Source organism: Lissotriton helveticus, chromosome 9, assembly GCF_964261635.1.
Source record: "Lissotriton helveticus chromosome 9, aLisHel1.1, whole genome shotgun sequence".
Lineage (NCBI taxonomy): Eukaryota > Metazoa > Chordata > Amphibia > Caudata > Salamandridae > Lissotriton > Lissotriton helveticus.
This window is the reverse complement of record NC_136070.1, coordinates 343,243,194-343,269,242: the sequence shown is the minus strand read 5'-3', so window position 1 is coordinate 343,269,242 and position 26,049 is coordinate 343,243,194. Positions and strand designations below refer to the sequence as shown.

The following is a 26,049-nucleotide window of genomic DNA, read 5'->3' as shown; positions in this document are numbered from 1 at the left end:
GCTCGATAACTCTGAATGCTTGGTTCAGTAACGGAGATATAAAGGAAGGGTAACTTCGAGCCTTGCCTCTTCTCCAGCGCAGTAGAGTTATGCAGCTCTGTCATGCCTTCGTCACTTTGGGTTGTATTCACAATATTCAGGAAGTAGTAGTAGTCTTCTTGATCTGCACTAGACAGGCACTTTTGGGAATGATAAAATACATTCTCTGCAAACCAGAGCCGTATTGGGGAGGGCTATTGGCAGTGGGGTTGAAAAAGAGTGACTCGTATATTATTTACGGTCTGTGGAAGGACTACCTGGGTAGACCTGCCATGTGGCGTTTATACATGCAAAGCACTGAAGCATATGAGTAACACTAACAAGTTATTGAGTAGCTGTCATTTAATGTTTACATACATCCGTTTCAAGCCCTACACAAATCACAAAGCAGATTAAACAGCGAGGGCAGATCGATACACCAAAATGTGTAATTGAATCTAAAAGTCCATTTAGCTGGTAGAATTCATTTCCATGTAACTTCTTCCCCTGGCTTCAATTCCCTGCAAGAAACCAAACAGAAAATTTAGATATGCATACTAAGTGGTCACTAAAAGGCATCTATCTATGTGTATTCCAGCAATGATCTCACTATGACCTTAACCTATGTTGCATAATATTGTAAGATAGATATTTATTGTGTGGTTAATTAAAATCATAACGAATTTCAAGCTGAAATATCAAATGTACTTATATGAAGTTAAAAAGATGTAAAAAAGAAATAGTGCATAATGTTTTAAAAAGACATAAAAGGGAAGTGCCCTGATATCTTTTGCTGACAATGGTCTTAGTGGGTCATTACGATGGCGGAAGTACCGCCAGACGTGCGGTGGCGGGCCTTCCGCCATTGGACCGTGATTTTCCCCCCACCACATTACGATTGCAGAGGGATCCAGACTGCGACTGTGGGGGACGCAAAGACCGCCCGCTACGGAACTGCCACAGGCAATCGTTACGATTGCCTGGCGGACGGATCAGATAGGCTAAAATGGTGGTGGTGCCTAGCAGGCACCGTCCGCCAAATTAGGATGCTGTCTTCAGCCAGCCTTTCCATGGCGGCGAAACCGCCATGGAAAGGCTGGTGGAGATGGGTTTCGAGGGCCCATTGCGGGCACCCATTGTGTTGGGGGAGGTGTGGGTGCATTTGGGGGGTACCCATGGTAACCCCCTACATTTCACTACACCAAGTGTCAGGCACCGTGTTGTGCCTGCCACATAGTGCAGTGAAATGCACAACATGCATTTTGAACATCGCGGCTGGTGCTGCAGTCAACAGCACCCGCCGCAATGTTAAAGTGCAAATTGCGACTGCCATGGTGGCCGTGGCATCCTAATTGGGTGTGCGGGACCGCCGCATGTATTGCAGATGGTCCCGGTCACCACCATGATGGCGGGCGGACTCCAGTCCGTCCGCCATCGTAATCTGCCCCTTAATCTTTTTGTGTTTCTTGCTTAATGACCCAGAGTTACTTCTATATCACTGCTCCATGGCTTTAGACATTTCTTGTGGATAGTTTTGTAAGCGTGGATGCTTGTGTGTTCAATGTTCAGAACCATCAACAAAACAGGATTCGCAGTGGTGGTTCAGCAGTTTTTGAGGACCCAGAAATTGACATGTATGAACTCTTGTGCCTGTGGTAGTTCTAACCAAGGTCAAAAATAAACTATTTGTTTCAACACACTTGTTAATAGATCGTTTTAATAAAAGAAATCATTCACTTTCGCAGAAGCGCTCTGCTGGCAGATGGAATTAAAAGCGGTCCTCTCTGTGGTGTGATTTGCTACCTAGTGTTTTCCCCTTCTTTGACCCTGCAATTCTCCTGGGTTGCTGCTCTTCAACAGAAGTCACTGGCATGATATTACTCAATCAGCTTAATGTCTCAGGAGGCGATTTTATTTCCTGTTCATTGTAGCATGTACAATTGCCAATAAGATTTGCCTGTATTTCAAAACACAGGCCACTTCTCCCTTTTGTGTGCAAGCCGTCACTATGGTAAATGAAGTATGTCAAAGAGGGTATGATGAAGCGATCAAATGTATATACACAGAATAATGGGAAACAAAGACAAATGGCTAGATATGCTGAGCTGTGCAGTTTACATGGACAAGTGAGGTATGGCAGATCCTGTGAGAAGGTAGACCTCCAAAAGGTTCCTTATTGCTCGGATTATGAATCAGGATTATCATACGGAATCCAACTCTGCCTCATCATGAATGGGCTGGTGTTCCCACACCCGGTTCTCCCAGTTGTTGAAACACATGGATCATTTATTTGAGAGGGTAATTCCATCCTGTAGCACGAGGCAGCATAAGCAGCCAAGCCTCATCCCCGATTTTCCTTTTCCTGTCAGTGAGAGCATTCATTGCTTCCCTCTGCCAGGCCCCCTGTCCTTCCCTCTCCTGATCCCCACACCTCTACCTCCACACCTACCGAAGCAAATCTGCCGCAGATGCTGACTGCGTAGATGGAAAGACACTACCAATGACACATCAAAAAGATGGCCGCCGGATAGGAGCTCTCCGTAAGAGCTCCGGTGCTGGGGATCCAGTTTCTCTTGTCTTTATCCCCGTCAGCTCCGTGCTGCACCGTCTTGAGCAACGCGACGCAAAAGTAACTGGAGTTACAAGTAACAGGTTTAATACAAGTAACTGGATTTCTTACCTGCGGATGAAACTTGCTGAGGATCCCCGACCCGACTGGAGACCAAGACCCGCAGGAAAAGCCGAGCCTCTCCCGCCTCCTCCTCAGACTTTGGGCTGCTCCCCGTTGACGACGAATTTGCGGAACCTGACGCGGATGCCTGCTGTCTAGAGCCAGCTTTGGACGACTGGTGTACCTTGCTGGACGTCGCTGAATTAGACCGGGACCTGGACCACTGATAGCGCCTGGAGTGCGACAGGCACATCGTCACGGTGGTTGCTGCCGGGACCCCCGGAGTCCTGCTCGCGCTGGGAGCTGTGCGCTGGGAGCTAACACATCACAGCCCGTTGTACCATGTAGCTCTCAGTCATCTGCAAACATCGGCTTTGACGCCCACTGTGGACGACGACAGGTGCATTCTGAGACTGCAGGCGAGGGGAGCTGTAGCGGACTACTGGAGGGTCTCTCGCCTGAAAGCACCGTCGCATACGCCGGACTGACTGGGTGGTGGTAGACCCGGTGTCCGACTCACGACGGGAGTGATCTCCCTGCCCTGCCGGGTGAGCTGTTTGCCTGGCTGCTCGTCCCCTGCCTGCAGCCACCGTCAGGACACCAGGACACCAGAGGAAGCTGGCGCCTTGCTGTGGGGTGGATGGTCGTTCCCCCCCTCCCCCCTTTGTTTCCAACCCCCAGCTGTACCATGAACAGACAGACCGACTGATCTGCAAACGCTAGCGAAGATCGTCTTTGCCGAAGTGTCAGCTAAAAAAGGTATTTGCTTTGCCCCACGCGTTTTTCTGGAAAAGGTGCACATTTTGCCCCACTCGTGTTGTTTTACAAAAACCTCTGTTGCTCAAAATGGCGGGGGTCATAAACTGAGCACCTAATCCCCTCCTGTACCGCCTGAGCCCACGAGGCCCCTCAGCAGCTCCTCTTAAGATAACAAAAACTGAGATAAGACTCCCCATGGTATGCAAGATCCTGAGCCGGCCGAATAGAATCTGAAACTGCTCTTCCCTGCTCTGAAAACAGTAACAACCAAAAGAGGACTAATGATCCCTTTACTTGGCGGCCATATTTAGACTTCCCTCTCTTATTGGTGGCCATCATGGACTAGTCTTTCGGATTACTCTTGACTATCGGTACCACAGACTCTACATAGCCCTGTACTCAAATCGTTATGCGATTAAGTGTTTGCCTTTTATTGCAGTATTATACTATTATTTTACTACTGGTACTTTTACACTGTATGTAACTTACACCTATTTCCACTCGTCCTCGCCGACAGTGCACTGATTGCTACCTCATATTCTACAGGCTGCTTACTAATGTCATATTTGTTTGTTTATTGCAGCCATCTGTTTGCTCGTATATTGGCTCCAGTAATTCACTAGTATTTTATTCATATTTGTATACTGTTGATGTTGCAAGCTACACCCATCTCACTTTTATCCATATTATTCAATGATCGCTACCTCATTCGGCTGTTTCAGTCTGGTAAGCTGCTTCCATCTCACTGCTATCACTATGATGCACTGATTATTACCTCATATATTTCGTTAATATTGTTAGCTGCACCCAGCCACTTTCTACACCTGGAATTCACCGTTGCTACCTCCTACACTATGATGTGTCAATATGGTTCCACCTAACTGGTTGCTACCTCTCATATATTGTACATGGTGTAAGCTGATTGCTACCTCTCATATATTGTACATTGTGAGCTATTGTAAGCTGCTCCTACACAGTGTTTGTTCCTAGATTGCACCCACTGCTACCCTTATATTTTATTTTTGGCTACTTTTGGCCACTCACTAGTGTCACTCCTGTGCCCTGTAACCTACGGCCGACAGCTTTATTGTCGTCTTTCCTCCCACTCCCAACGCTACAGCCATCCTAACATGGATCTCATCGGTAAGCACACATATAGAATCAACTACCCTCCCACTCTCACCAAAAAAGCCGCTAAACGCTTTAAACATAACTTTTTGAGGTCGCACCCTGAAACACCCTTTGCCGACACCTACTTCTCACCGGGCAATGGAGCCCTGAACATTGATATCATCTTCCACACATCACGCAGAGCCCAATGGAGAACAGCGTTCCTAACCCTACTCACCGTCTCCACCACTAGGAAAACAGCTCATGGCTTAACCCTCTCTATCACACCTTCCCAACTCTTCCCTGGCAGAACCACCATTACTATTTACAATAACGGGATTGTCCTAATTCAATCCACAGACAAGAACCTGGAACTACTAGACAACCTGTTCCCCAAGTTCAAAGAGCACCTGTCCAAGCTACGGACCTCCACCCAGAACTCCACCAGCACTATCACCCCTGACGTCGCAGCCCTCACCCACAACACTACTAACATAGGTCAGCGTCGGATCCACACGCACCTCACCTCTACCCCCAGTACCCTAGTCTATCGCCCTCCGCCTGTTAACGCCCCACACTCCCCAAGCGCAGTCACAAATCTCTCCCACTCATACACTAGCCGCCCCTCTAACACTACCCCTTTGACCCCCACTCATACCTCTCCCCTCCCTCTCTCCCCTGACATAACGCCCACCCACAACACCTCCTACCTAGATCAGCACCAGAACGGCACGCACAATGACAAATCCCACCCTTTGTTCTCCCCCTCTCTCAGTCCCCACGTGAGTACACGCCCCCCCATACATCCTCGATACACCCACATCCTCGATACCCCCACGCCCCCTTCCCCCCACGCTACACCCCCCATGAACGCCTCTGAACACACCACAGTCCGGAGTTCATCTCCCCCCCCTTCCCTCCACTCCGCGGCAGATCCCTCTCCCTCCCCAGCCCCCTCCCCACCCTCACTCACGACACCCCCACCCTCCCAACCAGTCCCAAAGAACATACTGCCTCCCCTACCTTAGCATCCCCCCCTCTCTCCCCTCCCATTCTCAGCCCCCACTACTTTCCTGCCACCCCCATTGTCTCCAGCCTTCACTCACTCTTCAACTCACCGGCACCGGCTCCCACCGACAGCACTACCTATGCCTCCCACCCTCCCCCTACCTCACCCACACCCCTCGCCCACAAATACGCCCACACATCGAATGCCATCCCACTCATTATCGCCGTAGAACCTTCCAACAACGCTAGCATATCCCCCCCCTCGATACCCTGTTCACTTTCCAGCTCACTACTCAACCACTCACCAATGGCCCTCACCACCAACCCCATCCCCAATCCACCTCTAGACTTGACTTTATTCACCCTCCAACAAGTCAAAGAGGATCTCCTACAAGTCAAAAAAGGACCACCAATGGCCCTCACCACCAACCCCATCCCCAATCCACCTCTAGACTTGACTTTATCCACCCTCCAACAAGTCAAAGAGGATCTCCTACAAGTCAAAAAAGATCTACCTCCCACTAACCAACTACCCTACAAACGACGGACCCTCCCTACATACCCTCGCCTCCAACGACTTCCGAGCTGGCCGACTATTCCCGCTCTCAATAACTCCCACTGCCCCCGTCGTGTCCTCAACTCACTGTCGGACCGCGACCTATGCTCCCTCCTACGCTCTTATGGCCCAGGTCCGGTAAAACACATATCCAACACACATATCCCCATACCCACAATTCTCACAAATCCTCTGAGGCTCCCAACCCTTAGCAACAGAGGTTCCGTCCCTAACAACCTCAGAAAAGTCCCCCTCTCCCTAGAAGGCTCGACCACCCTTCTCACTCCCAAACTCAAATGCATCCTACTCAACTGCAGATCGGCTCAGAGACACTCCTCCGACATTGCTGATCTCGTCTCAGCAAGGGATCTAGACCTAGCCATTCTGACTGAAACGTGGCTTACTGAAGCCTCTACCCCGATAATGGACATACTAGTCCCCCCCAATTATCACATCATTAGACTGGACAGGCCTGGCAAGACGGGCGGGGGAATTGCATGCATTTTCAGGAGCAACCTCTCCGTTACTAAAGCCACCTCACCCTCCCTTACTTCCTGTGAACTCCTCTGCCTCGATATCACCAGCGAGGGCAAACAAGTTTGTGCTTTACATCTCATCTATCACCCGCCTGGTGACAACCTCATATTCACCCAACAACTCATGGACATGATCACATCCAATGCCGGTCGGCAGTCCACCCAAGTCTATCTAGGTGACACAGTGGTGAATAGTCTCAAAACTTTCCTTAATGCGCTTGACCTCACCCAAATATGCGATAGACCAACACACGACAAAGGCTCGATACTCGATCTCATCATCGCCAAAGAGGACTCCACCCAACTGGAGGCGATCCAACCCTGCGACTGGTCAGACCACCACATTATCACCTTCTTTATCAACGAAAAAGTTCAATCTTACCCGGCTCAACCCATCAGATCCAAAACTTGGAAAAGGGACATGAGGAATCTTAACCCCACCACCCTGCCTCCCCACATCGGCAGTCTCCTCCTTCCCCCTTCAGGTGCCTCGGATGTTCAATCACTGACCGATCACTACCTTGACTCTATGAATTCAATAGTCAATGAAGTCGCCCCACTGCAACTGAAGAGAGTCTCGACCAAAATTTCTAACCCCTGGTATGACGGCAGACTCAATGATGACAGGCGTACTATGCGAATGGCAGAGCGTAGCTGGAGATCTGACCCATCATCACTGCATCTAAAAACGCTTAAGAACAAGAGAAATGCCTACTTTAGGAAAATAAAGCGCGCAAAGTCGGACTTCTTTAGCCGCCAGTTGGACCAAGCAAAAAACAGGCCAAGAAAGCTGTTTGAACTAATCAAGACTCAAACAAAGACACAACCCTTACAATCAAACAGCACAACAAGCGACACCCCACACTGTGAAGCCTTCTCTTCTTTCTTTAAGCTAAAAACCGACAACATAAAAAATGACCTCATCATGGATGTAAGCCGATTCCCCAACCACACCAGAATGTCTAACACTCAACCTAAAAACAAGGCATCATGGCTGCACTTCGACACCTACTCGGAAGAAGCAATACACAAACTGCTATGCACCTTGAAGCCCTCTAACCACCTCATAGACCCCCTACCTGCTAATGCTGTAAAAGACTTCATCCCCCTGCTCCTCCCACTTTGGACCCAAATCATCAACAGCTCCCTTCAACAAGGTCTCATTCCGGACTCCCTCAAGGTGGGGCAAGTCACGCCTATACTCAAGAAACCTACAGCTGACCCGTCTGACCTTAACAATTACCGCCCTATCACCAATATCCCCACCCTGGCCAAACTGCTGGAAAAATGTGTCCAACTCCAACTAACAAAACACATTGACCAATTTGACCTCCTCAACCATCATCAATCAGGCTTCCGAGCGAAACATAGCACGGAAACAGCTATGACACACATAATTGATGATGCCCTCCAAATCCTTGATCGCAATGAGTCCTGCCTCCTCATCCTTCTTGACCTCTCTTCAGCATTTGACACGGTCAAACATGAGAACTTACTGGAGCTGCTAAGCACTAGAATGGGTCTATCGGGAACTGTTCTCAAATGGTTTTCTTCCTTCCTTCATAACCGGTCTCAGAAGTTCAAGATCGACAATGTGCTATCTACACCTGTGCCTGCAGATCTAGGTGTTCCACCCACAAGGTTCCTCCCTCTCCCCCACACTGTTCAACCTCGTCATGGAACCGCTCGCCACCTTACTCCAAGCATCCAATGTTCAATTCCATATGTACGCCGATGACACACAACTTTACCTAAAGTTACAATCCCCGGAAGATATCAAACTTCTGAATTCCACACTCAGTAACACTCAATCTTGGTTGGCCGATAATCACCTCAAACTAAATGCTCTGAAAACTGAGTTCCTACTCATCTCACCTCCGGCGAAAATTTCCACTACCCAAACCTGGCTCAATAACCTAACAGCACTCAATGTCAAACCTACCATCGTGGATTCTGCGAAATCCCTAGGCATCACACTTGACGCCAAGCTCAACATGCAACAGCACGTTAGCAAAGCCACAAAAGGAGCCAACTTCCAAATCAACACACTGAGGAAACTTAAACCCTTCCTCCCTGCCAAAGACTTCCAAACTGCTGTACAAGCTTTAGTCATCCCTCGCATAGACTACGGAATTGTGGCCCTCAGCGGACTCCCGCTATCCACAACAGCACCCCTAAGAGCCTCCCTGAACGCTGCCGCGAGGCTCATCACTGGCTCAAGAAAACATTCGCATATATCCCCAGACTTAAAGTCTCTAAAATGGCTGCCTTTTGAAGCCAGAATACAGCTAAAAATCGCAGTCATGACACATTCGGCCGTGCACCACAAGGCTACCCAACTACCTCGCTCAAAAGTTGTCTATATCAGGAGGTTCGAGATCCAATAGAAGTACAAAAAATTTACTCCTGAAACCTCGTAGATTCTGGAAAGAAAAAACATACAAGCGCTCCTTCTCAGGAATGGCACCCAGGATCTGGAATGCGCTCCCTCCTGAAACCAGGCTTATCACCTCCACTGCACTCTTCAAGAAAGAGGTGAAAACCATCCTTCTGGCCAAGATCTCCTGAACTTTTTAGACGCTGGATCAGAGACTCTGCATCGTTTTGTATCATTGATCACCTTGTCTCCGGGAATTATACTCTTACCTGAATGTGACACTACTACATTACTCTCGTACTACCGACCAATATATGATACACTTTAGCTTATTGAATAACCCTCCCCATGCCCCCACCCCGTGTTCTCTCTATCCTAAGAAATTGGTATAAGCCATCCACACATCTAAGGTTGACCTGAACCCTACTGTAATGGGATCAATGACTTGTGCGTTCTTATATTACTTGTTACCTGATTGTATATTGATATGTTTTCTGTATGTTACTGTTATCCTATTATGTTAGTGACTATTATACTGCTCCCATTATCTGTTCAGTCCTGCTGCCCCTACCCTTGTATCTGTGAAGCGCTCTGATATCTGTAAGGATCCTGTTCGCGCTATATAAAACTTTGAATAAATAAAATAAATAAATACTCAAAAATATAGCTATAAAACCCAACATTGGAAATCTAAAAATACCAATCAACACCTTTTGTTGAATACGATCAAAATGAGTTGAAGCACATTGAATCAGGATGTCTATGGTCTGAATTGTGCTGCTTTTGTTAGTATCTAGTGGTATGAAAATAGGCTTGAATTCGATCTAGTTTTATTTATTTATTTTTAATTAAAGAAAAAAAAAATTCATCCACTCTTTACTATACTTAACACAATAAAAACAACCGGCCCCACTCCATCAATTTAAAACTGGGCAATGTCTAAATAACAACATGCAAATGCCGTGCTTTAAAATATCGGAGTGAAAAACCACCCAGTACAAAGTGACTGCATGGGTGTTTTTCAAACATTTTTGAGGTGGGAAAGATGTTTGGATAAATGAGAATGAACCTCAACTCACCTCCTGAATAATACACTCTTGTTGCGGAAGTCAGTCAAGCGTTCGTCATTCTTTCGATCCCAGTACCATCCAATCACAAATCCCAGAGGGACAAATATATTGACCCAATGATCACGTGCAAAGCTGAACACGTTCACCATGGTGGCTAAAAATATTATAACACAAAAGGTGAAAAAAACAAATATAACACGTTAAAACTGTGGCACTGCATACAATGCATCTTACAACAAGCAGTTCAATTAAATCATCTCATATATCCAATTGGTCAGTCGGGGAATTTCCACATATCTAGAGTGAAATGAACAGTGAACACAGCAGTTATCTGAGATACATAAAGTCACTTAGCTATCGAGAAACCAAACACAAATATACGTCATGATGATCTTTTGCAACTGTCTTACAAATTATTCTGTATTAAATATTTGTATAGATTTTCAAAGATATAACAGCAATTGCATATGTATATACTTTGATACCAGATTGAAGTTTAAGCAATATTGTAAACATGCAAGCAGATAACATTTCTGGGCATTTTGCCCGTACGGTAAAATGGGGAAAGGAAATTGGGTTCAACAAAAATAAAGAGAAACAATGTGATGAGACAAGAAGAGGAGAGGGGTTCCTTGTTTCAGCTTTTTTGAGTAGGGGATTGGCTTTGGGCAGCCGTGTTGGGGCTTGATGCCCCCACCACAAGTATAATTACTGATGGTGCTGACAGTTGTAGAGTATCATAGAATCGGGGGGGGGGGGGGGGGGGCGGGGGGCTTTCAACGTGGTGAATCACAGCCTCCCCCTACCGGGTTCGGAGTCCACATTTTTTTGTGCACAGAAGGTTGTGAAGACAATAAGCTGTGTGATAGTTACAGAAATGTTTTGGGATCCATATAAAGTTCATGATCACAACAGCAGGAAGTAGCGAGCCCTTCCATGCTGCTTTAAGTCATACCCCTCCTCATTACATTACACGTTGAGCTTGAACCCAAAACCTAGATTTCCACTCTCTGTTCTCAAACAAGGATGGAACTCTGTGAGGCCGCACATTTCGTTAAAGCATCAACTAATGAGGAAACATATAACTGTGCTTGGTATAGTCCCTCAATTGAAGCCCGAGTAAACAAGCATTGAAAATGCAACAGCTCTCGCCTTTGGTTAAGTTAAAGCCATTTGCTTTGCTAATGGTAGTGTATAGCAAAGAAAATGGCTTTAACTTAATAAAAGGCGAGACCTATTGCATTAGGCAAAACCTAAAAACCAGCGCTCCAAGGCTACAGTGCACTTAAAGTGGTGTGGAAGGTAACAAGTGAGGAATGAGGTACACTGGCACAGCAGTGTGTGGCTCCCACCACAAACAGATTGAGATGCTGAAGGGCAGGGGTGAGGTGCACAGGAGATACCGAAGGGCATGGTTGAGGTGCACAATGATGTTGAAGGGCAGGGACGGGGGCACAGGCAGAGCAGTGCACATTTCCCAGAACTGCAATAGGAGATGCTGATGGGCAGGAATATAAATGCACCGAGATTATAATGTGAGTTTCAGGGATGAAAAGAAAAAAAAATCAGAGTGCAGAGCAGGTCAGGGTAGTGGGAGAGGGAGCTATGAGAATTGCAATATGGTGTATTCATGACAGTACAAGGTGTGGTACGAACTGTACAAGGGACCAAACACTAAAATGCATGGACCACCATTGAGGTGCTTTGATGAAACAGTGTGGAGCTCAAGTCTGAAAATGGTGCATATGTTATATCAGGTCGAGTTGGATGACTGGCAGAGCTGAACAGTGAAGACAGAGAAAGGAAGCGCTTTAAACCAGGAAAGGCTGAATCCATCCTCCGGTGCAGAGCCCTTTCACCCTAGTTAAGGTACCAAGAGAGGGATGCTGTAAAGGCCTATTCTACAGCCGGTGTGATCAAGCACATGGATGGTCGAACTGTAACTCTTCCGCCCTAGTTAAGGTACCAGAGAGGAGGATGTAAAGGCCTAAGCTGCAGCCGCTGCAATCATGCACATAGGACTACCTGTAACCCTTCCATCGCTGGTTAAGGTACCCAGAGAAGGATGATGTAAAGGCCTATTCTGCAGCGGGTGCGATCATGCACATGGAAGGTCCAACTGAAACCCTCCCGCCCTAGTTAAGGTACCAGAGAGGAGGATATAAAGGCCTATCCTGCAGGTGGTGTGATCAAGCACTTGGCAGGTTCAACTGTGACCCTCCAGTCGCTTGTTGAAGTACCCAGAGAGGGATGATGTAAAGGCCTACTCTGCAGCAGGTGCAATCATGTAACAATCCCGTCGCTGGTTAAGGTACCAGAGGGGATGATGTAAAGGTTTATCCTAAAGGAGGTGTGATCATGCACATGGAGGGTCCAACTGCAACCCTTCATCCCTAGTTAAGGTACCAGAGGGGATGATGTAAAGGCCTATAATGCAGCTGGTGTGATAATGCACATGGAAGGTCGAACTGTAAGCCTCCCGTCGCTGTTTAAGGCATCAGAGGAGAGGATGTAAGCCTATCCTTCAGTCGGTGCGTTTATGTACATGGACTGTCTAACTGCAACCGCCCGCCGCCGGTTAAGGTACCCAGAGACGAATGAGTAAAGGCCTATCCTGCAGCTGGTGTGGAGATGTACATGAACCGGAGGATTCAAGACAGCCATTTTAGCTTTGAATGAGTCAATGAACAGAACACCCAACTCTGTATACTTTGAGCAGACATGAGGTCATCTGCATGGACCCAAGTCAAGCGCCCTCCACGCTTCACAGAACCCTGAACCTCAAGGTATGTTCCTTACTAGGGGCGAAACCCCCTCTATGGATGCAGCCACTAATAAGTGCCACTGCTCCCAGACCATCAGAGCCCGTCGGTATCCCAACACTGGTGATGTCCAACCAGGACACCTCAAGCTGCAGTGTCCAAACACCTTGGTTGTGCTCGACACAGCAAGGCTTTCAAACGCTGAGATGCGGACCACACCATACAGTAGCATTCCAAGCTGCGGGATCCGACCCGCCCCAGTGCCGAGGGTGGGGGGGGGTGGGATCAGACCCGCCCCTGTGCCTGGGGGGGTGGTACGTGGGATCAGACCCGCCCCAGTGCCTTGGCATGTGGGATCAGACCCACCCAAGTGCCTCAAGGAAGAGGGTGGTACGTGGGATCAGACCCACCCCAGTGCCTGGGGGTGTGGTACGTGGGATCAGACCCGCTCTAGAGCCTCAAGGGGTGTGGTGCGCGGGATCAGACCTGCCCCAGTGCCTGGAGGGGGGCGGTGGTACATGGGATCAGACCCGCCCTAGTGCCTCAAGGGGAGGGTACACTGGATCAGACCCACCCCAGTGCCTCAGGGTGGTACGCGGGATCAAACCTGCCTCGGGTAGTACGCAGGATCAGACCTGCCCCAGTGCAGGTGGGGAGTACATGGGATTAAACCCGCCCCGGTGCCTCAGGGGGCGGGTACATGGATCAGACACACCCCAATGCCTCGGGGGGAGGGTAAATCAAGCCTGCCCCAGTACCTCGGTGGGAGCGGTGTATACTTGGGATCAGACCTGCCCCAGTGCATCGGCGGGGTGGTTGGTATCAAACCTGCCCCAGTGCCTATGGCACTTGTGGATCAAGCCTGCCCCAGTGCCTCTCTGGGCGCTGGGGTAGGCTCGCTCCTGGAGAGAGCCCACTGCAGCCATGTCCAGTTCAATGCAGGACATACGATCATGCAGGCTGCAGAGAATGAACTCCCCACAGGTGCAGACAGGGCCCGAGTCGTGATCGTGGCTCAGCTGCAGCCCCGGCACTCTAGTCCCGCACTCCCGGCAAATCAGCGGGTTCAGAGCAGACATCACAACTGAGACCCGCCGCCAGCTTACCACACCCCCGCCGCACGGATCAGCCTTTAGGCCTGCCCTCCATCTCCAATTTACAATCCTATTTGGTAATTAAAAAGCAGATCAATTACGATAGACATCTGAAATTAAACTGCAGATTACAGCAGTATTACCCCGGCGCGTCCCAGGGATAACTCGAGAAAATGTCTATTATGGGAGATAGGATGTGGAGGCAGACAAGGGGTGGGGAAGGGGGGAAATGTACAAAGTAAAGAGAGGAAAATGCAAACAAACTACACAATTCAGTAACTTTAAGGTAAACTGCAGGGATTCTCCTGATACACGCTTCTGAGTAAAAGCTCAGATGCAAAGCCTGAATACAGGGCCCTGAATGACCAAAGCGTGTGTTTGCAAGTTTTCTTTCACCCCACACCACAGAAAGCATTTTAAGCTCCAGCGTCTGGTACAATGTTCGATTCCTCTAAAAACAAGCGCGTCCCGAAAACTAAAACAGGATCGCGCCGGAGCTTATCTTTATGGGGCCATGTGTTTGAAACAAATGGCCCCATAAAGATAAGAATCCTTTTGCGACACCAGTAAGTCAAGTGAGCCAGTCCAAGTGGGACAGTTCAAAGAGAGAAAACTTTTTGATAGAAAGTGCTCTTTCACAATGGCCGGCCCGTCTTTAGACTAAACGGTGACGCCGGCCAATGGGAAAGAGGGGCGGGGCTTAAAGCCTGCTAGTGAACTCTCCTGATAACACTAAATCTCACCAGCGAGATTGCGCATGTGCGCTGTCTTATGCTAGGCTTCGACCTAACCAGCGAGACTGCGCACTTACGATAGGCTTCGACCTAACCAGCGAGACTGCGCATGTGCGCAGTCTTACGCTAGGCTTCGACCTAAAAAATAACTCAGGGTCTTTTCTGGCTAATGCCTTCTGCAAGATGAATAGTAGTCTCGGGGTAAAGGATCATACCATTCTCATTCAATGAACTCTTGAAATAAATGTAATACAACAGTGGGTTAGGTCTAGCCTGAGGGAGTTTTTGGGAATCCGACTCATACTAAATATCCTATTTACATTTGAACACAATCTAATTGTTATGGTCAATATGGCATTAAAATGTCATGGTTTTGGAAATTGGTTAGCATTTTATGTTCCTTTTCCCATGTGTGGGTAATGTATATTTATTGTGAGGTATTTTTACATATTTTACGTTTTTCAAATGTTTCATAATTTTCAAATGTTTCATGATTTACAGAGAAAAATATTTTTATTTTAGAATATGGTAATTGAACATTTAAGATGCCTTGTCGAAGGCAAAGTTCTGTATATTTTATCAACTCAAAACATAATGCCAAATAGTTCCACAAGCTTTCAGTCAAAATCAAAATGAGTGACAATTTTTGTTCATAAGACTGTCAAATAGACTACTCTATAGGAAAGTCAGGATTTAAAAGTAGCCTATATTTTACTTTTGGAAGCTCCAGAACTAGCAGATTTACATTTAAGTCTCTACTTTAAAAACATATCAAAGGCTTTGGATACTTTGCATTCAGAAAAACATATTTTGGGAGGCAGAATTAATTTATAAAAAAAAAAAAAAAAATTAGCATGCCCTGAACAAGTAGCCTAAATTATTAATGACAAAATTCCATATCTGAGGTTGTGTTCTTCAAATCAATTAATTCATGTCCAATTTACTTGCCACGTTTCAGATTCAAGAACAAATTATTTTTATGAAATTGAAATCCCTGGTAAGAGATGTAGCTAAGAAGAATGCAAGGAAAAACAAGTTTCAGGCTGCGAACTTCTTCATGGATATACTTTTGGGATGTGCTGGTGATTTGAATAAACTGTGGTTATTGTTTTCTGAAGGACATGATTTTGATTCCACAACAAAAGCAGCTAATGAGTCAATGTAGTCAATGTTTGTTGGATAATGCAGACTACGCCAGCCTGCAAATAAATTGGGCACACAGTTATGCTAGTTTGAAAAACAATGAATAAAAGAAAAGCCAAACTCACTAAATCAAAGAGAAAAAATGTAAAGATACGGAATGCAAGATATCTCTTTCTGCATTGTGTTATTTGGAAACTCACTGACTTATATTCTGCTACTTATACAGGTGCTGCGAGAGTGTGGCCAGCATTTGGCTTTAAGGTCAACAATGAGCTGTTTGATGCCAATTAGCCTAAATAGCACAGTGATTGGATACCTCTGGTAACACCCACTCAGTCATGTATCCGGGAATCCATGTGGCTTCCCAAGGCAGATGTCATATGGCACCAGTGTCACTAAACGTTTACAAGACATTAAAATGGGACATGACCTGTAGGGTAAACATTTTGTATCCAGGATGGGGTGGATCTCTGTCATTAAAATGAACATTCTTCTGCAGCTTTTATATGTATTTCTGGCCTTACCTATAAAATGACGAAAACATGTTTGAGGCCTTGCAGAAGAACCTATTGAGCCTGTATGGCTGGGTAAGACATTGTGACAGGCTGCAGAAAATAAAGCAGGTTCCCAAGACAGTCACACGTGGAGCGGGGGTTTCCATAACGTGAGGGATTATTAAATGGTGACCCATTGATGCATTTTGTTTGGCTGGATTCAGAGGTCGTCACGCAAGCATTGGGCCCTCCTGAACCAGGTGGGGACAGACAGATAATTGTGCTGTGGTCAGTGCAGAGATGGTACAGACCAAAGCCTTTAAGTCATAGTGAGGTTGCAAGCACTTTGCTCACAAAATGGAATTTACTAGGGGTTAGGAAATCCAGTACTCGTGCTGTGGATCCACTTTACTCTGACATTCACCCCTTTAACAGAACTGATGTTAGATGAAAAGAGGTGGGGGTCACCATACCATTACTAATATGTTTCAGGGACCAAATATTCAATTGTTCTATGACTGTGAAAGTCAACTTGTGATAGGTGAGAGTCAGACCCGATTTGTGGGGGAGGGGTGGCACAGGGCAGACAGGGGCTACTGGGCCACAACGGTGATAGCGGAGGTCATCTGCTATGGCTGTCCTGGGGTCCATCCTACTACAGCTTTCCAAACCGCGCCAAGTACACCCTTTCCACACTTGACTCGCAGGGTAGCAAGGGCAAGCAGTCAAAATTATCTCAGGGAAGCAGTGTTTCTGATGTAAGGCGGCAGCAGCAGCAACAGTTTCTTCATCCCATTGCATGATGCCAGACAATACATTGATGCTCACTAGTGAAGGTTCACAAAGGGCATTGCTTGGGAGATGGGAAAGGCATCACAATACGGGTCTCTCCTTACTTCGCTCTTATGAATCTTAGCGCAGTTCACAACAATAACCACTCAGAAGCAAAGCCAGGAGTGACCATATAAGTCACTCCTGGCTTTGCGCCCTCAAGCGGCCAACTTCCTCTAGGTACTCCTCACGCCGGGAACATACTGGGCTTCTCTTCCCAGATAGTTGCTCTTCCTGCAAGGCCATGCATGTTCGTTTTCTCCCTCAACAGGCATGCTTCTAGATTCTAAGCAAACCCTCAGAACCTCCAGCACGAATTTCAAACCTGAGATGATATTCCCCCAACTGTGAGACTCTGGCTGTCATGCAGACACCAGCCCTTGTAACCCAGCAGTCAGAGTAATCTTGGTCACAAAGTACATGGAACTGGAACCACGCAGGGTGGCTTGGGTTATACTCATTATCCAGACAGGGGATGTGAGTCTACTGTTTAAAGTCTAAGAACCTGTTTGAGTCGGTTCTCTTTCAAATAATATCTTCTGGCCATTTCTCAGACACAACCATTGTGCAAGATAATGCCTCTGACCACAGGCAGCAATGACGCCGACTTTAAGCAGGAATAACTAAAACAAGTGCACGATTAAGTGATAAGATCTCTGCACCTGGCAGTCATCTAAAGCAGGGGCAGACAAATATGCAGGCCCTGTCCCAGGCTTTTTCTCGCCTTTAACAGCAGAAACAGAATTCCCACCCCTCATTACTGCTATCTACCAAACAGCACTTCTCAGGAAGAATGGATCAGAAGCATTTAGTTAACGAGGACCTCACTGAATTTCTAAAGGTAGCACACACAGAGTTGTACTACCAAATATGAACTACACATCAAAGAACATGGAACGTCAGCACAAGGGGCTTCACATACAAGCAGAAATTAACACAAAAGACGGGTCAGTAAGGGATACTCTCCTTTGACACAGGAAAATAAATACTGGTTATAATAACAATTCACAAACAATTGGCACACCACCACCTTTTCTTGGTGAGAATTACCGTGGGCATAGACAGAGCACAATGGCTGCTCTAGGGGGATGCTTGGACACATCTTCAGGCTACAAAATAGGTTCTGGACCACGTGTTCCTAATGACAAGCCTAGTGCTCTGCACACACACTGGAACAGTGTGAAGGCAGGGCCAGAACAAAATCAGGATGTGTTGCACACGCAGTCGTGCACTCACTGCAAGGATACCTGCAGTCACTCAGAGTGGGAAACTGGTGCCTCATAGGTAACCAACTGATAATTGTTCCCATGAGGGAAATGGCCTGTACGTACGTGGCATATTAAGAAAAGGAGTTGGGCAGAATGATTGCTAGTGGGGAAAAGAAGATGTTTTGGCAGGGAATTTCAGAAAATAATTTAGCAATCCAATACAGAGTCCAGGACATTAAGGTGATGACAGGATGGTTACTGACTCCAAAGAAATGGAGTAAAACGGTTCTCCAACATTAGAAGTGACTGCTGGTGGAATTCCAGGAGCACAGGAACTGCAATGAATACTTGCTGGAAATGCCCGAAGTATATTGAAAGGATGTGTTGACGTCCTTCAAAAAATCATATCATTCCCTATTCACGCTGAGATGGCAATTGTTCTATCAGATCTCCAACCAGGCATACGGAAGGAGATTAATAGGAGAGACTGTAAACGGATTGCCTAGTTTTTCTCAGCAGCAAAAATGGTTATAACCAGGAACCGGAAAAAGCAAACCGGTCCATCCATAAAAATGTTGTATACGACAACTTGGGACACAGTGGCTATAGAGAGACTCTCCCAAGATATGTTGACAAAAACAGAGATGACTTCATGGTTGTATGTGTCAACCTCGTGGTATATGTGGAAAGGGAACGCAAGGATAGGCCCTGCCCTTCGAGGCTAAGACCCATGTATCTATTTGGCCGACTGTGTGACACTGCCTTTTAAGCTGTTCTTTCTAAACCATCTCCTTTCTGATATGACATTTGAGCTGCTAGGAACAGACAGCCCTTCTTTCAGACTTTGTCTCTAGGTGGAGATTTATTAGGAACATATAAGGGATAGGGGTCAGATTTATTTTTCCAGAAAGAGAGTATGCATGGACAGGGCTTCCCGTTTTATTTTACATCAGTGCCTTTTTGTGGAGAACTCTCTTATAATGAATAAAAAGAGGTTCCAAAAACCTGTGAAGGCTGTTGCTAAGAAACACCCATGTCTCTGACTTACAATGCAGAATGTCGATTATTAGAGGTTAACTGTGTAGAGAAACGTGATTTTATTTAAGACAAGGAAGCTAAACAAAAAAAATTCCTGTGGATTTCTTTTAAAATGTATAAAAACGGTGATGACATATTTGGATACTGTTGTATTTAGATATGCTTGTTAGAAACATATCTCCTAGAACCTTTTAGGTTGTCATGGTGCTTGTTGTGTTCTGGTTCTACTGAGAGGCAGTTGGTACCTCTTAGGTGAAATGAGGAGCGGTGGCTCGTTTGGCTTACAATAAATCTAGTGAACCTATATGCTGTGTCTTACAAGTTTATTTACCATTTTAAGACACTACATAATTTTTGACGACGACGGGTAAAGAAGAAACGAGCTGCTGCAACAGAGCGGATTTCAAAAGTAAATTCGTAAACAAAGGAATTGTTTAAAGGCAAAAAGAAGATTGCAAATAAAAGCGAAAGAATATATAAAGCAAAAAGGATTTCATAAAAAGACCTCATCCTACCTCCTCCAGTGGCTGCGAGTACTACAGGAAGGGAAGTTTGTATATTTCCCCAGCGGTGGAAAATTCAAAGGAAAGTACCTTTTAGGAGGTGAGGAGGTTAGCGGGAGGGTCCTGCCGTTTCTAGCAGTGACATAGTCAAAAGAGAAAGCTGATCTCTGGGGGCGTACTCGCTAACGCAGGCTGATCGCTGCCAGCATCCGTTGGTTACGGAGATCCTCCTCTGTCAAGCGGCAGAAGCAAATGATGACGTGTTCGAACTCGCACGGGGATTCGGCGAGTGAGCAACGCGCGTCTTGAATGACCCTGCTGTGTGACAGTGTCGGATGCGTGCGCGTCGGATGCGCAAGGGTCACGCCCAGTTCTCTGTGCAGCGCCGATCTGAGAGAAAGGCTGCGGTGTGGAAGCGACGTTGGAAGGGAACTACTAAGCGCAGCGCAGATTGTGGAGCAAGGGGACTGCGAGGAAGATACCAGGATGATCTCTGGAATCTAGTTTTTCAACTGTGAACGCGTATTTCAACAATTTTGCAGTAAGACTGTGGTATTTTGATTTTTTTTTGGGGACCATTCTGCTTATCTTTAGGTGTTTTAAAAAAAAAAAAAAAAGCCTTGGTTGAAGTGATAGTCAGTGAACTATTTATAACTTACACACCTATACTATGTTGTATATTTAAAAAGGTGTGAAACAATAGATGGTTTATTGATTCATACATACTATTTATATGTATATGTGTGAGTAACACTTGGAAAAGTATACTCAAACGAACTTTTACATATTGGAAAGTTTAAAATTGTGAATCATTATGCAGTCTGTAAATCAACCTCCACCTTTTCTTGAAAGTCCAGGTACGCCACGAATACAATGGAGACAATGGTTTGATGCATTTGAGACGTATATCGGGGGCATTGGTGCGTCACGATATAGAGCTGAAAGGAAAAAATATCTTCTTTTAAATTGTTTGGGGTTTGAAGAGAGAGAAGTGTATAAACATTTACCGGATTTGGTTTTGAATGAGGGTCAAGAGATTGATAAATATCAAGAAACTGTTAAGAAACTTGTTATCATGTTTGATGTGCAACCAAGTTTAGTTGTGTTGAGGCACAAATTTTCTAAGAGAGTACAACTACAAAGTGAAGATGTTGATTCTTACTTAAGTGCTTTACGCAAATTGTGTGCTGAGGGAAAATCTGGAGAATATCGTGATCAATTGGTTAGAGATCAATTTATAGCACACTGTAGTGACAAACACATACAGCAAAAATTACTCACGATGGGCAATCCTACCCTGGAAGAGATTATAAAAGTAGCAAAAAGTCTTGAACTTGCACAGAATTCAACTAAAGAATTAAGTGTAAGTTCTACAAACAAGGAAAATATAAATGCTGTAGTTTCTCCTTTGTCTAAAAGCAGTAATTCTAGAAAAGATAAGATCAATGTCAAAAGTATTTTTAGAAAACCAAACATATGCTACAGGTGTGGATATGCTCCACATGGTAAGGAGAATAGGTTTTGCCTAGGAAAAATTGCAAAATGTCACAAGTGTTGCAAAATAGGCCACTTGGCGAAAGTATGTCAATCAAACATAAATAGAGCTGAAAATGTTAATTGTGTTGTGAAAGAGGAACAAGTTTGTGAAAGTGATATTGTTAAAAATTTCAAGGATATGATAGTTACTATCACTGATGATGGTATTGTTACTGGGGATCCTTCAGATTGTATAGATCCCTATGTGGATGTGTTCGTAGGTGATGTTTGTTTGAAGCTTCTAGTGGATTCAAGAGCTAGGATAACTATGATTACTTATGACTTATTCAAGGAATCGTGGGAAAACAGACAATTGTTTCCTCCGGATAGAGCACCCGTCTCCTATGAAGGACGCAAAATAGATTTAGAAGGTTACATAGAAGATGTTTTGGAATTTAAGGGAAGGAAAATACACAGCAAAATATATGTAGCAGTACGTGGTCTGAATATATTGGGTTGGTACCATCAGGGGCTTTTTGGCATGGTGTTAAGACCGGGAGCCAGTGGACAGGTTTTATTGGTGCAAGATATGCCTGATCCACTTTGTCTGGAGAAAGAGTTTCCTAGAGTTTTTTCTGATTCTCTGGGTAAAATTGCTGGGTTTAGACACAGGATCAAAGTCAAAAGTAATGCCGTGCCTGTGAAACACAAAGTCAGGTCAGTTCCTTTTAGTCTAAGAGCAGATCTCAAGGCAGAATTGGAAAGATTGGAGAAAAATTGAATTATTGAACCAGTGGAGTCAAGTTTGTGGCTTAGTCCCTTAGTTGTCGCACGAAAAAGGAATGGTGAGATCCGCTTATGTGTTGATCTCAGGAGTCTTAATAAAGAAATTTGGGTGGATGCTCATCCGCTTCCAAAAATAGGGGACTTACTTGAAGAATTGAGAGATGCTCAGTGGTTTCAAAGATTGATTTAGCCTCAGCATACCACCAAATCCTATTGGATGACGAGTCAAGACATTACACTGCCTTCAATTCACCCTTTGGGACATTTCAATTTTGCAGAATGCCTTTCGGGCTTGCTTCGGCAGCCTCGGTCTTTCAAAGGGTTATGCAGTGTGTTCTTAAACATATTAAGGGAGTGGTCATCTTTCAAGATGATGTGCTTATTTTTAATATGTATTTAGAGCAACATGATGTCACTCTCAAGTCTGTTCTTAATATTTTTGAGGAGAAAGGGATTGTGGTCAAGAAGAGCAAGTGTGAACTTTGGAAAAGGGAAATTGAGTTTTTAGGACATCTGGTTTCAGGAGAAGGTAAATGTCCCAGATCTGGCCTAATAAAAGCTGTAGTGGAATGTCCCTCTCCCAAGAATAAGGATGAGCTAAGTTCATTCTTGGGCTTATATGAATTTTATTCACGATTCATTCCTGACTATACCAGCAAAATGAAGGCTCTTTCAAACATGCTCAGATCAAATGTCACTTTTGTGTGGGATGAAAATTGTCAGGAAACATTTGATTTAGTCAAGTCTGAGATGACAAATGCAAAAACCTTAAAGGCTTATAATCCCAATGAAAGTTGTACCATCACTGTAGATGCAAGTAATTATGGATTGGGGGCGGTACTTACTCAAAAATCTGGTGAGAAAGAAGTCACTATCAGTTATGCTTCCAGGGTGATAAGAGATCCTGAAGTTAACTATTTGGTTATTGAAAAGGAATTATTAGCTTACTATTGGGCATGTGAGAAATTCAGGACCTATATCTGGGAAAGAAAGTTCGTCATACAGATGGATCACAAACCTTTAGTGTACATTTTAGGTGGTGATCGGCTTAAGTTTGCTACTCCTCGTATCGCGTGTCTGACTACCAGACTCTTGCAATGTGACTTTCTAACTAAGCATATACCTGGAAGAGAGAATGTTACAGCAGATATGCTATCCAGGCTCCCATTGAAAGAAGATGAACCATTGGATGTGGACGAGGATAAAGAAGACTGTTTCATAGCTGTAATTGATGCTGTTGAGAATGTGGCATGCAGTGAGAATGAGTGGAAAGAAGCAGTGAATGAGGATTTAACGCTTATCAAAGTCAAAGAATACATTGTGAATGGTTGGCCTAAAGAGAGGAGTGTGTCATCCAATATCCAACCTTTTTGGAAGGTTGCAGAAGAATTGTCAATTGAAGATGGTGTTGTCATGAGAGATGGTAGGTGTATCCCTCCTATCAAGTTACGTATTAAATTGATAGATTGTGCGCATGACGGTCATCTTGGGGTAACTATGACAAAGAAGAGCCTGAGACTACATTATGGGTGGCCATCCATGGATAAAGACATAGATGAAAGAGTCAAGGAGTGTGTTGTTTGCAGTGGGGCAGAAAAGGGATTGAAAGTCATCATTCCTCTTCAACCTATCTCTTTTCCTTCGAAACCTTGACTGAAAGTTGGTATAGATTTAGTTGGACCTATCAATTTTCTTCCACATCATCTTCGTTTTGCTTTTGTTTTAATGGATTTTCACAGCAAGTGGCCGGAGGTAAAGTTTTGTGCGAATCCTACAGCCAACAGTGCCATATTATTTCTTAGAAAAATTTTCATGAGGGAAGGGTTTCCTGAAGCTTTAGTTTCGGATAATGGCGTACAATTTGTTAATCAGGAAATGAGCAATTTTTTTAACTGAATCAGGGGTAAAACATTTGAGGAGTCCTGTCGGACATCCTCAAACCAATGATTTGGTTGAGAGAATGAACCGAGTGATTGTGGAATGCATTAAATGGGCTAAAAACAACAATTATGATGTGGAAAATGCAGTAAGATCGATGTTGTGGTTTTATCGTACAACTCCACATTCACTTACTAAGATTGTACCGTTTGTTTCTCTCAAAGGTAGATTACCTACTTCCACTTTCTACCCTGCTTGGTTGTTGAGAACAGTTTCTAAAAAAGTCTCATGCAGTGTAGATAAAATTGCTTTAGAAACACGTGTGAAAGAAGCCCAGGATAAAATGTCTGACAGATACAATTAAAAAAAATCTGCAAAAAGAATTGATGTTTCGTGACATGGTTCGCATCAAAAACTCTAGATCTGTTAAGAAAGGTTGCAACACATTTGGTGAGGCGGTATGCGTTGAAAGAGTTTGTGGTGGAGCTGTTATGGTCAAAGGACACTGGTGGAATTTTGGCAAAATTGTCAAGGTAAAAAAAGAAAATGCCAATCTTTCAGGTTTGAAAAATGCATCTTTAAATAATGCTCATTGTATCTCTGGTCATTCTAAAGAAAAGTTTCCAGCCGTTGATGATAAAAAGGAAAATAAGGGTTTTTCAATTGTACATGATACAGTTTCCAATGCAAAGGTTTTTCCTAATGATTTTTCTGTGCATGAAATGAACAATCCTGTAATAAGGAGATCTGCATGTGTTAACCGCCTTCCTTTGAAGCTACGTTGAATATTTTTCACTTTGTTATATTCTGCTTGAAGAGAATTATCTAATTTTTGTATTGTATTTTTGTTTCCTTTTCTCTTATTTTGTTCTGTCCTGTTTTGTTTTATTTTGTTTGTTTATTTTGTTTAAAGAAAAAGAGGTAATGTTGTATTTAGATATGTTGGTTAGAAACATATCTCCTAGAACCTTTTAGGTTGTCATGGTGCTTGTTGTGTTCTGGTTCTACTGAGAGGCAGTTGGTACCTCATAGGTGAAGTGAGAGGAGCGGTGGCTCGTTTGGCTTACAATAAATCCAGTGAACCTATATGCTGTGTCTTACAAGTTTATTTAACATTTCAAGACACTATAGATACCATGTATCATGAAGTGGAATGGTAAATTTAGGAATCACAAGAGTTGAACCCAAATGTAATGCCCTTTTCTGTGAGTGACTGTGGCAGAAGGAGCTTAACGTGACAACTGGCTCATTGGAGGGTAGTGGAGTTTTGAAGGGTTTCGATCCTGTGCAATTACTTCGGTGTGCAGCCTAGAGAACAAAATAAGGAAGCTGGAGAACATTCTCAGAGCAGTCAACTTTAGGATTCTGCAGGATGCGCTCTGCACCAAGGGGAGGTTATGCAATCTGAGGCCATCATAACAAAAGGATTTGACCCTGTTGACAAGGAGCAGGGAAACACGGAGTAGAAAGCCCATAGGTTGGTAGGAAAGTCTAGAAAGGAGGGGGAAATGTACTCTGGGAAGGTCATGGTGTAGTTGTGGGAGGTTGATTACAGAGACTGTTTTCGTATGGCGGCTTCCCTGAAGAAGGTAGTTCCTTCAGGGTACACAGGCTCCTGTGTTTTTTCCTGATGTTGAGCTCAAGCCTGTGCACCACAGGAAAGAGCTCCAGGACAACTAAAAGGGCTGCTTGATCTTGGTATTGGTGTTCAATCCAAGTTGTCTCAAACAGTCAAGCTCACGTTGTCACAAGATGGGAAATTGTTTGTGTACACAGAGGAACTGACAGCCTGGTCATTTCTCCAGAAAATAAAGTCATATTGATGACTCCTTTCCATACACTGCTTTTCTCTTTCTTACTCCCGGCAATCACTGCAGCTGTTGGAATAGTCTTACTGTGTTGCCTCTATTATTACATACATTATAAAGAGAGGTTGTAAGCTAGTGTTTGGGTCGCCCTCTTCTTCTGGAGGTTTCACTGTAGTGAATTTGTTTAGA

General features: G+C 44.9%; 1 protein-coding gene across 2 annotated transcripts in view; it reads right to left on the bottom strand.

The window, feature by feature from the left end:
• Positions 1–363: 363 nt before the first annotated feature.
• Positions 364–26,049, bottom strand: part of NDUFB1 (NADH:ubiquinone oxidoreductase subunit B1) — a 56,538-nt gene continuing 30,852 nt past the window's right edge. For both annotated transcript variants that reach the window (XM_078662055.1, XM_078662056.1), the window contains 2 exons: positions 10,115–10,259; positions 364–539 (listed from right to left, as the gene is read on the bottom strand). In XM_078662055.1, the coding sequence (XP_078518181.1) occupies positions 503–539; positions 10,115–10,254 (177 nt within the window). In that variant the 5' untranslated portion in view covers positions 10,255–10,259 and the 3' untranslated portion in view covers positions 364–502. The remainder of the gene's footprint in view (positions 540–10,114; positions 10,260–26,049) is intronic.